This window comes from Entelurus aequoreus, linkage group LG20, assembly GCF_033978785.1.
Source record: "Entelurus aequoreus isolate RoL-2023_Sb linkage group LG20, RoL_Eaeq_v1.1, whole genome shotgun sequence".
NCBI lineage: Eukaryota > Metazoa > Chordata > Actinopteri > Syngnathiformes > Syngnathidae > Entelurus > Entelurus aequoreus.
Window position 1 is genome coordinate 8768059 of NC_084750.1, and position 12382 is coordinate 8780440.

The following is a 12382-nucleotide window of genomic DNA, read 5'->3' on the forward strand; positions in this document are numbered from 1 at the left end:
GACTTCATGACAAACTTGAAAAGTCCAACAGATTACTCTTCATTCACAATTGAAGTTAAAAAGCGGCTTTGGAGCAATCAAAGCTGCCCACACGGTCACTGAGGTGAGCACCATGTTTGACATGTCAACTTCATGTCTATTATATTTATGCATGGGAACATTTTGTTGTAAGCTGTGAGGTGTGTGTGTTAAAATCATGGTTGTTTTTACAAATAATAACAGATGGGAACAAAAGCATGCATTGTCTTTGTGTTATGATGTATAGGAGGGGTGGTTGTAATGTATAAGTATGTGTCAATGAAAGGGCATTTTAGGACTTTTCTTAATTTGATTACATACTGTAGTATAATTTTATTGTTATGATTTTATTGCATGTTTTTGTATATCTTTAATATAGGTAACCAGATGGGAATTAGCCATTTAGCTATAACCTGGTGCGGAACATATCTGTCTTTGAGCTTAATGTCTCTGTGCATTGTCCCTTCAAATAAAGACTCAACTAAACAAAAACAGACCAACAAGTCTGTGACCATATGAAGTCAACCCCTTGTAAATAGCCATTTAAGTGTTGTAGCCTCAAACAAGATGTAGTTCATGAACATGAAATGCAGCACTCGGGAGTCTATGGAAGAACCATTAGAAGTTGAGTAGTGTAGAATGTCAACTATTTGCCGCCTCAGCGCAAACAACGGGACTGATTTCACTATGTACTTTCAATTGAGGGCATTGTTCCAAACAAAGTGTTATTCTAATCTCCGTGACCTACGGTCTGTACGTGGTCAGGCTGTTTGATTTGGCAACATGCTCACTTCTGGCACAGTCAGCTTATTACCACCGGGGCGGCTTTGATTGAAAAAGGGTTCCCGAGGAGCTGGTGAGGTTGACAGAGAGGAGGTTTGCACAGATGAGGAAGTGTAATCTACTGCAGTCTCCAAAAGGGGATCCAGGGATCAGTGTCCCTGAGACAATCACCACACCTCCAGAGACTCAAGCTGAGGCCATTAGTGGCACACACATCCAGAATTTTACATAAAACGCTGAAAAAGTTTCTTTGAGCAAGTTTCCCCCGCCTCAGTGCAAATAGTGTTTACATGTGCCATTGTTATTACACATTTCAGCCAGAGATGTGTTTACAATCTGGCTGCTGTTTGTGGGGGTGAAAGAGAGATAAACTCAAGTCATCACTTGCTTTTCTGCAAGTGTAAATAGAACTTCTTTCCCTGAAACCACAGCAAAACAAGTTGGTGAAAGGATTTACTGCCCTCAAATCTGCTCTTTGTTTCGGGTTTATCATGACTAGTTTTCCGCATCTAGGATTTTGGCATGCACAAGCAAATGCAAGTAGCATTGAACACTTTCTGTCAAGTCATTGTAAAGTGTTGATTCATTTTTAAAAAGTACATTAAAAACACTGAACATGTTGCTTAGTTAGAATTTGGGGTGTCCTGATCCGATATTGATGTTAAATATCGGTCCTATATCAGCAAAACACACTCGGCGTGTAGCGACTATGAGCTACACAACAGCTAAGCACACAGTAGCCCACAAGCTAGACATAGAGTATATACATAATCATTGAAGAATATTGCGGTCTCGGGCTGCACAACTTTGAATTGGCATCTAGGTTTTAATTAGTGCCATAACGTTACTGCAAGACGCTTCATTTTTTTCTTCACCGCCATTTGAGTGACAGACATGTTGGCCAATCACAATTGTTGAGCCTCACGTTTCTTTGTTTCTCGCTTCAAACAGGGAGAAAAAGGTTTCACTCTGTGCATCGCTCTCAGCACCTGAGCTAGTTTGTTTTACAGTAACATCTTCTTTTCACTTTTTCACAATCTTTGTCTCGGTGGGCGGAGAGTGACTCTGGACAAAGGAAGCAAGGACAGAGAAGAGAGCCTTGTAAGAAGTTCCGCAAAGTAACAAAAATCAGGAGGAAAACATCTGATTCCAAAGCTAAATGTCCCGTTGTGGTAATATTACAGCGTCAAATTGGATGGGCAATATGAGCCCATCACTACGGAGGAAGGAGCGAGGATGCCGAGATCACATGACGGCAGTATACAAAAAGACAACGTTTTTCCAACTGGGAAAAAAGATGCACTTTAAAATGTTCGATATTTCTTGAAATTAAATTTTGCTTACAGAAATAAAAGTCAATTTTACTTTTTGTTTATTTATTTAGGATAAGAAAGTTATTTACCTTCCAATTACAGTACAATGGCAGACAATTCTACAGTAATGAGAAATAAAAATCGATATTCTTTTAAATGGTTACTTGTATCATTACTTTTGTATTACGATAGCATTACAAGTTTTTATCGGGTCATTCTTCAGTTTAAGATCTGTCCTCGTCTGGCTGCGAGGAGTCTTTAGGCCCCTCGAGGCAGAGCGTCCCATCTTTCTGTCCGCGTGGGGGTGTGGTCTCTTGCTGGTTGTCTCCTGCCTTTCCCGTGCCTTGTCCTCGCTCTTCTTTCTTGTATCTCCTTCTTTTGTCATACAAGTATTGTTGCATTCCAAGCAATTGTAATGTTGCTCAGAGAGGTAATTGTGATTATTAGTCATTATTGTGTTATTTTTATTGGTATTTTATTGCTCCATTTGTAGTGCAATAATGTACGTTGTCATTTCTGTGTTATTTACTTCACTAACTACTTCTTTGCTATCATTTTTACTATCTATTTGTACATATCCTATTTGTAGTTATTTTCCGTCTTATCCCCTCGTGTCCCTGCAATTTCCCCCTGTCTTCTTTTTTTTCTTCTCTCTATCCCCTCCTGCGCCAAACATGACATAAATCAATTTCCTTTGATTCCCGGGCGCGGCCACTGCACACCTGAGGCAGAAGGGAGCATGCAACCTAATACAACTTGTGCCTAAATACTATCAAATAGTATCCACTCCTCACTTTCTAATATTTTCCACACATTTGCTTTTGTAAAAAAAAAAAGGTCATTTTAAAGAAACAGCCAACTATTAATCTCATCAGTCCGTTGCTTTGCTTGACAGTTTGTAAAATATCTTAGCCGCATCCACTACATTTGAAAAGAAAAACAAATGTGTTCAACAACCTTGCAATTAGTACAAGTAGCGCTGTTGCAGTAGTTTCTTGTGAAATATAGCCAAACTTTGGAGTGTTTCCGCGACCGTGTTGCTGTGGGACGTCACTACGCAACCCACAAAAATGGTTAAGGGAATCTTTTGAAAAAATGGTTCCTACAGAACTGGTTTTGGGTTTCCATCATCCCTTCCTGTGACACGTCCTTAAATCCATTGGGATGTCATTCTAGCTTATTTTTACAACTGAGTTAGGATTGTAGTCTTCTAGAGCAGTGTTTTTCAACCTTTTTTGAGCCGAGGCACATTTTTTGCGTTGAAAAAATGCGGAGGCACACCACCAGCAGAAATCATTAAAAAACGAAACTCTGTTGACAGTAAAAAGTCGTTGTCGCAATTGTTGGATATGACTTTAAAGCATAACCATCAATATAGCTCTTGTCTCAAAGTAGGTGTACTGTCACCACCTGTCACATCACACCCTGACTTATTTGGACTTTTTTGCTGTTTTCCCATGCATAGTGTTTTACTTCTTGTCTTGCGCTCCTATTTTGGTGGCTTTTTCTCTTTTTGGTATTTTCCTGTAGCAGTTTCATGTCTTCCTTTGAGCGATATTTCCCGCATCTACTTTGTTTTAGCTATCAAGAATATTTCAGTTGTTTTTATCCTTCTTTGTGGGGACATTGTTGATTGTCATGTCATGTTCGGATGTACATTGTCTTTGCTCCACAGTAAGTCTTTGCTGTCGTCCAGCATTCTGTTTTTGTTTACTTTGTAGCCAGTTCAGTTTTAGTTTAGTTCTGCATAGCCTTCCTTAAGCTTCAACGCCTTTTCTTAGGGGCACTCACCTTTTGTTTATCTTTGGTTTAAGCAATAGATACCTTTTTACCTGCACACTGCCTCCCGCTGTTCCCGACATCTACAAAGCAATTAGCTACCGGCTGCCACCTACTGATATGGAAGAGTATTACACAGTTACTCTGCCGAGCTCTAGACAGCACCGACACTCAACAACAACACATCTTTTGCAGACTATAATTACTGCTTTGAAAATAACATTTTTAACCCAAATAGGGGAAATTAGATAATCCTCCACGGCACACCAGACTGTATCTCACGACACTAGTGTGCCGCGGCACAGTGGTTGAAAAACACTGTTCTAGAAAACCGCTAAAGAATTGAAGCATTCCTCTTGAAGGTGTTTGGTCTGTGCTGGTTCCAATGGAAGAAAAGCTGGCACTCTTCAGCACCATTACCTGACTCAGCCAGTATTAACTTTTCATTTCCTTCTCATTTGCCCACTTGGCGGCGTGTACGTGCCTCCTTCCGCTCAACACTAACTTTTGAGACGTGTTGAGCGTCCTCCTGTCGCTGTGGAATGAAGCCAGCCAATCGTCTCTCTCCTTACTAACTCCAGAGCCGCATGCTGAATCCAATTCATAGGATGGAGCCCCAGATCTCCATAATAGTGTGCTTCCATTTCATTTCATCTGCATTTATTCTTTTCCCAGTACCGACTTGATGCATCTGTCTTCAAAGCACTGATGCAATGACCACATGCTGCTTCCAAAATCTGGCCCCAATTACACCTTCTGACATTACTAGTATTCACTAATGGAAAACATGATTATTTTTTTGTCACATTCTTCATTTCATGTCCTTTTTTTGCAGACCTTAGAGGCTGTCCTTAACTTCAAGTACTCAGGAGGCGCAGGCAAAGTGGAGGGCTACTACAGGGAGCTGTCTGTGGGGGTCCACGTGGATGTGGAGCCCTCAGTGTTCTTCACCAGAGTCAGCACCCTCCCCGCTACCAGGTACAGTACACACCCCTGATGTGTAAACACATCTGGAAGAGAATGAATGAACATATGTACTCAGTGTTTTGGTATACATTAGAAATATGATCACATATACAGTATGTCCAGAATCAAAGTCTCTCTCTGAAACACAAACATGTGCATATGTTATTGTCTTCTTTGCTCAGCCTTGTAAACATGAGCAGAACTGTGGCACACCCCAATATAGAATGTACTTACAGGCCAACTCCAAAAATGTGAATATTGAGCAGAGGTTCGTTTATTCCAGCAATTAGCCAGGATCATCTAAATCAGGGGTGTCAAACTCAAATACAGAGTGGGCCAAAATGTAAAACTGAACAAAGCCGCGGGCCAAGGTTGAACAAATTAACCTTTTAATAGGGACCCAAACAAGTTTTGCATTGAATATTGAACAAGCAAGACTTATATAACTTTATAGTGACATGCAAAATCCAGTTTCAAATAATAATTAAAAAATATCAATGGCATATCAATTACAATTTAAATAAAAATTGAATGCCTATTTTCTATTTGCAGCCTTCTGAGGTAAATATCAACATTAACTTTTTCCACAGGCTAATACATTTGAAAATAAACTAACAATGAATAAAGCAACCATTCAGGACTTTAAACTGCTCAGTTTGCAACACACTGATCTAATCTGATGTGCCCAAGCCAGATACCTGCCGTCTTTTCTTGGATGCTAGCTCATTAATGTCAGGGCTCAGGCTTTGAGCTGAGGCAACCTTCATTATCCAACCAAGGTGTTCATCAGTCATTATATCTCGTAGTCCACCCAGACCACAGTCTTGGGGCGTGCCTTACAAGCACTGCTTTTAAAGTCCTTCACGAGCTGTCGTCACGTCTGCTTTTCATCCATTCCAACAACGTGCTGCACCGTAACACAACAAAACAAATACCCAGAATCCCATGCAGCCCTAACTCTTCCGGGCTGCGATATACACCCCCGCTACCTCCGATTTGGCCCGCGGGCCAGAGTTTGACACCCATGATCTAAATTATACAAAATAAAGTCTGTATAATTAATGTAATGACTTTAAATGGTCCCTAGTGTGGGAATGTTGTCTGTCTATCTGTGTTGGCCCTGTGATGAGGTGGCGACTTGTCCAGGGTGTACCCCGCCTTCCGCCCGAATGCAGCTGAGATAGGCTCCTGTGACCCCGAACGGGACAAGCGGTAGAAAATGGATGGATGGATGGACTTTATATCACATATTATATTCACATTTGAAGTTGAATTGTTGACATGATTGAACTCTTGCACGATATTCTCATTTTTTGAGTTTCACCTGTTCATTAGATTAGATTGGTTTATTTCAAAGGGGACAATGCAATTTCATAAAACACATGACTACACAAGGTTAAAAAAGCCAGAATTAGCCAGAAGGCTAGTTTTCATCTGTAGTTCCCTGGCCATGATGTAAAAAAGGCAGTAAAATGACAATTTAAAAGAAAAAGGAAAGAAATCAGTCCAAATGACTGAACAATGTGCGTCATTTAACAGTGTAGTGAGGGTTATAGAGTTCTTGCATATGAAACATGATCAGAAGTGATCCCTGTGGCACACCCTTAGATATACTGTACTTCCATGTCCACAATCAGTCAAAATGACTGAACAATGTGCGTCATTTAACAGTGTAGTGAGGGTTATAGAGTTCTTGCATATGAAACATGATCAGAAGTGATCCCTGTGGCACACCCTTACATATACTGTACTTACAAGTCCACAATCAGTCCAAATGAGTCAACAATGTGCATCATTTAACAGTGTAGTGAGGGTTATAGAGTTCTTGCATATGAAACATGATCAGAAGTGATCCCTGTGGCACACCCAATCAAGAATGACTCACATATTTGCTGTGTCAATACGAGCTACTTACAATACATCTACTCCTTTGTAAACATTAGGGGTGCACAATAAATATTGGAGAGATAATCATGAGGCAATATGAGGAATGATGACCTCATGCCAATAAATCCAATAGAAATACAGCTCCAATAACAAATAAAACAAACACAATCCAATGAGATGAGAATAGCGGCAGTGGGTTAGGGTGAGCAAATCAAGCACTCCTTCCCTCCTACCTGTGCCACGCTGTAAACGTCCCCTTCAATGACTCACCTGCAAACATTCTGGCCTTCAACACATCAAACCTAATCAGCCGCCTGGAACGCTAGCATCACTTCGACATGTTTTGAAAGCCTACAAAGAATGAAATAAACATAAATAAATGAAGAAGTTATCAGTCTAGAGAAGCAGGAAGTTATCTGTACTGGGAAAAAAATATTGTACATCCTTAGTGTAAAACATTTGTTTAAGAAATAATGTTTCATTTCTACTGGAGGTGTCAGCCTGACAATTACAGCAAAGATCTAAAACGGGTCACCAACGCGGTGCCCGCGGGCACCAGGTAGCCCGTAAGGACCAGATGAGTAGCCTGCTGGCCTGTTCTAAAAATAGCTCAAATAGCAGCACTTACCAGTGAGCTGCCTCTATTTTTTAAATTGTATTTATTTACTAGCAAGCTGGTCTCGCTTTGCCCGACATTTTTAATTCTAAGAGAGACAAAACTCAAATAGAATTTGAAAATCCAAGAAAATATTTTAAAGACTTGGTCTTCACTTGTTTAAATAAATTCATTTATTTTTTTACTTTGCTTCTTATAACTTTCAGAAAGACAATTTTAGAGAAAAAATACAACCTTAAAAATGATTTTAGGATTTTTAAACACATATACCTTTTTATCAATCAATCAATCAATGTTTATTTATATAGCCCTAAATCACAAGTGTCCCAAAGGGCTGTACAAGCCACAACGACATCCTCGGTACAAGCCCACATACGGGCAAGGAAAACTCACCCCAGTGGGACGTCAATGTGAATGACTATGAGAAACCTTGGAGAGGACCGCATATGTGGGTAACCCCCCCCCCCCCCCTCTAGGGGAGACCGAAAGCAATGGATGTGGAGTGGGTCTGACATAATATTGTGAAAGTCCAACACATCAGCGAGAGTCCAGTCCATAGTGGGGCAAGCAGGAACCATCCCGAGTGGAGACGGGTCAGCAGCGTAGAGATGTCCCCATCTGATGGACAGGCTAGCGGTCCACCCCGGGTTGGGAGCAGAGTAGAAAAGAAAAGAAAAGAAACGGCAGATCAACTGGTCTAAAAAGGGAGTCTATTTAAAGGCTAGAGTATACAAATGAGTTTTAAGATGAGACTTAAATGCTTCTACTGAGGTAGCATCTCTAACTTTTACCGGGAGGGCATTCCATAATATTGGAGCCCGAATAGAAAACGCTCTATAGCCCGCAGACTTTTTTTGGGCTCTGGGAATCACTAATAAGTCGGAGTTCTTTGAACGCAGATTGCTTGCCGGGACATATGGTACAATACAATCAGCAAGATAGGCAGGAGCTTGACCGTGTAGTATTTTATACGTAAGTAGTAAAACCTTAAAGTCATCTTAGGTGCACAGGAAGCCAGTGCAGGTGAGCCAGTATAGGTATATATGTATATATATAAAGGTATATACAGTATAGGCGTAATATGATCAAACTTTCTTGTTTTTGTCAAAAGTCTAGCAGCCGCATTTTGTACCATCTGTAATCTTTTAATGCTAGACATAGGGAGGCCCGAAAATAATACGTTACAGTAATCGAGACGAGATGTAACGAACGCATGGATAATGATCTCAGCATCGCTTGTGGACAAAATGGGACGAATTTTAGCGATATTACGGAGATGAAAGAAGGCCGTTTTAGTAACACTCTTAATGTGTGACTCAAACGAGAGAGTTGTTTAAGTAACACTCTTAATGTGTGACTCAAACGAGAGAGTTGTTTAAGTAACACTCTTAATGTGTGACTCAAACGAGAGAGTTGTTTAAGTAACACTCTTAATGTGTGACTCAAACGAGAGAGTTGTTTAAGTAACACTCTTAATGTGTGACTCAAACGAGAGAGTTGTTTAAGTAACACTCTTAATGTGTGACTCAAACGAGAGAGTTGTTTTAGTAACACTCTTAATGTGTGACTCAAACGAGAGAGTTGTTTTAGTAACACTCTTAATGTGTGACTCAAACGAGAGAGTTGTTTTAGTAACACTCTTAATGTGTGACTCAAACGAGAGAGTTGTTTAAGTAACACTCTTAATGTGTGACTCAAACGAGAGAGTTGTTTTAGTAACACTCTTAATGTGTGACTCAAACGAGAGAGTTGTTTTAGTAACACTCTTAATGTGTGACTCAAACGAGAGAGTTGTTTAAGTAACACTCTTAATGTGTGACTCAAACGAGAGAGTTGTTTAAGTAACACTCTTAATGTGTGACTCAAACGAGAGAGTTGTTTAAGTAACACTCTTAATGTGTGACTCAAACGAGAGAGTTGGGTGGAAGATAATACCCAGATTCTTTACAGAGTCACCTTGTTTAATTGTTTGGTTGTCAAATGTTAAGGTGGTATTATTAAATAGATGTCGGTGTCGAGCAGGACCGATAATCAGCATTTCCGTTTTCTTAGCGTTGAGTTGCAAAAAGTTAGCGGACATCCATTGTTTAATGTCATTAAGACACGCCTCTAGCTGACTACAATCCGGCGTGTTGGTCAGCTTTAGGGGCATGTAGAGTTGAGTGTCATCAGCATAACAGTGAAAGCTAACACCGTACTTGCGTATGATGTCACCTAGCGGCAGCATGTAAATACTAAAGAGTGCAGGGCCAAGAACCGAACCCTGGGAACTCCGCACGTTACCTTGACATAGTCCGAGGTCACATTGTTATGGGAGACACACTGCATCCTGTCAGTAAGATAAGAGTTAAACCAAGACAAGGCTAAATCTGACATACCAATACGCGTTTTGATACGCTCTAATAAAATATTATGATCAACAGTACCTTTTAAATTCCTTCCTCTTCTTTCCTGACAATTTAAATCAATGTTCAAGTAAATTTATTTTTTTTATTGTAAAGAATAATAAATAAATGTTCATTTAATTCTTCATTTTAGCTTCTGTTTTTTCGACGAAGAATATTTGTGAAATATTTCTTCAAACTTATGATTAAAATTCAAAACAATTATTCTGGCAAATCTAGAAAATCTGTAGAATCAAATTTAAATCTTATTTCAAAGTCTTTTGAATTTCTTTTAAAAAATTTCTTCTGGAAAATGTAGAAGAAATAATGATTTGTCTTTGTTAGCAATATAGCTTGGTCCAATTTGTTATATATTCTAACAAATTGCAGATTGTATTTTAACCTATTTAAAACATGTCATCAAAATTCTAAAATGAATCTTAATCAGGAAAAATTACTAATGATGTTCCAAAAATTATTTTTTTAATTTTTTCAAAAAGATTCGAATTAGCTAGCTTTTCTCTTCTTATTTTCGGTTGAATTTTGAATTTTAAAGAGTCGAAATTGAAGATAAACTATGTTTCAAAATGTAATTGTCATTTTTTTATTATTATTATTTGTACAAACATGGTGCAAAGTAATTCATGATTTGTTCAAAAATGTTAGTGGCTAGCTAGTTAAAATGGGATATTGTGATTTCACAAGACTGTCTTAGAAGTGATCATTTGAAAATGTTCAATTTGTGCACGTAGAGAAAATACAAAAATAAAGTGTTGCATATTGATATTTATCTGTTTCTATATATATTTATTGTGAGAAATCATTAAGATGATCAGTGTTTCCACAAAGATAAAATATCATTAATTATTAATTAATAATAACATAGAGTTAAAGGTAAATTGAGCAAATTGGCTATTTCTGGCAATTTATTTAAGTGTGTATCAAACTTGTAGCCCTTCGCATTAATCACTACCCAAGAAGTAGCTCTTGCTTTCAAAAAGGTTGCTGACCCCTGACCTAAAACAATAAAGACTGTGAAAATAGTGGATTGTGGGTAATTGGCTAGGATCAATGAAGCTTTAATTAAAAGTGTTTTAAATGTGGCCATAATCAGATGCAGCAGAACTCCAGTGAGGTCATTGTGCTGTCGGCAACTCAGGAGCAATCGCTGTAAAATGCTGGTTTTTCCAAAATAAAGTGGAGACTCTGAAAGTAGCTGTATGTACACTTTGGAGGTCAAACACCATTTTCTAACTACCATCTTGCAACATGTCATCACATCTTAAGATGAACTCTCTTGGGGACTTTTTGTGATGGAAAAGGGACGATTAGTGGAACAATAATCTAAGGGGTTCTGGCTGCTCAGTACAATACGACACACCGATCAATTGGAAGTGCTAGTGGTTAGAGTGTCCGCCTTGAGATGGGTAGGTTGTGTTAGTGGTCTAGTGGTTAGAGTGTCCGCCCTGAGATGGGTAGGTTGTGTTAGTGGTCTAGTGGTTAGAGTGTCCGCCCTGAGATGGGTAGGTTGTGTTAGTGGTCTAGTGGTTAGAGTGTCCGCCCTGAGATGGGTAGGTTGTGTTAGTGGTCTAGTGGTTAGAGTGTCTGCCCTGAGATGGGTAGGTTGTGTTAGTGGTCTAGTGGTTAGAGTGTCCACCCTGAGATGGGTAGGTTGTGTTAGTGGTCTAGTGGTTAGAGTGTCCGCCCTGAGATGGGTAGGTTGTGTTAGTGGTCTAGTGGTTAGAGTGTCCGCCCTGAGATGGGTAGGTTGTGTTAGTGGTCTAGTGGTTAGAGTGTCCGCCCTGAGATGGGTAGGTTGTGTTAGTGGTCTAGTGGTTAGAGTGTCCGCCCTGAGATGGGTAGGTTGTGTTAGTGGTCTAGTGGTTAGAGTGTCTGCCCTGAGATGGGTAGGTTGTGTTAGTGGTCTAGTGGTTAGAGTGTCTGCCCTGAGATGGGTAGGTTGTGTTAGTGGTCTAGTGGTTAGAGTGTCCGCCCTGAGATGGGTAGGTTGTGAGTTCAAACCCCGGCGAGTCATACCAAAGACTATAACAATGGGAGCCATTACCTCCCTGCTTGGCACTCAGCATCAAGGCTTGGAATTGGGGCCATTGCTGCTGCTCACTGCTCCCCTCACCTCCCAGGGGGTGATCAACGGCGATGGGTCAAATTTCGCCACACCTACTGTGTGTGTGTGTGACTATCATTGCTACTTTAACTTAACTTAATTTGTTGCTGGTAATCTTTTTTGGGGCCTGACCGGGGTAAATTAATTTATAATTATCAAAACATTTTGAAAGCCAGAGCATAAAACTGTTGTAAATACTGTATGTGTTCCAACATTGTAAGAGGCATGAAGTGACTGCCTGAGGCAGAAGGGAGCATGCAACCTAACACAACTTGTGCCTAAATACTATCAAATAGTATCCACTCCTCACTTTCTAATATTTTCCACACATTTGCTTTTGTAAAAAAAAAATGTCATTTTAAAGAAACATCCAACTATTCATCTCATCAGTCTGTTGCTTTGCTTGACAGTTTGTAAAATATCTTAGCCGCATCCACTGAATTTGAAAAGAAAAAAATGTGTTCACGTGTTAGCCGCAGATATATACTTTGTGTTATTTACACTGAAAGAT

At 39.7% G+C, this 12382-nt stretch overlaps 1 protein-coding gene across 6 annotated transcripts in view; it reads left to right on the forward strand.

Annotated features, from left to right (window-relative positions):
* trappc9 (trafficking protein particle complex subunit 9) overlaps nucleotides 1-12382 on the forward strand; it is a 253708-nt gene that overhangs the window by 130229 nt on the left and 111097 nt on the right. For all 6 annotated transcript variants that reach the window (XM_062029344.1, XM_062029342.1, XM_062029343.1 and 3 more), the window contains one exon: nucleotides 4729-4871. In XM_062029344.1, coding sequence (XP_061885328.1) covers nucleotides 4729-4871 — 143 coding nt within the window. The remainder of the gene's footprint in view (nucleotides 1-4728; nucleotides 4872-12382) is intronic.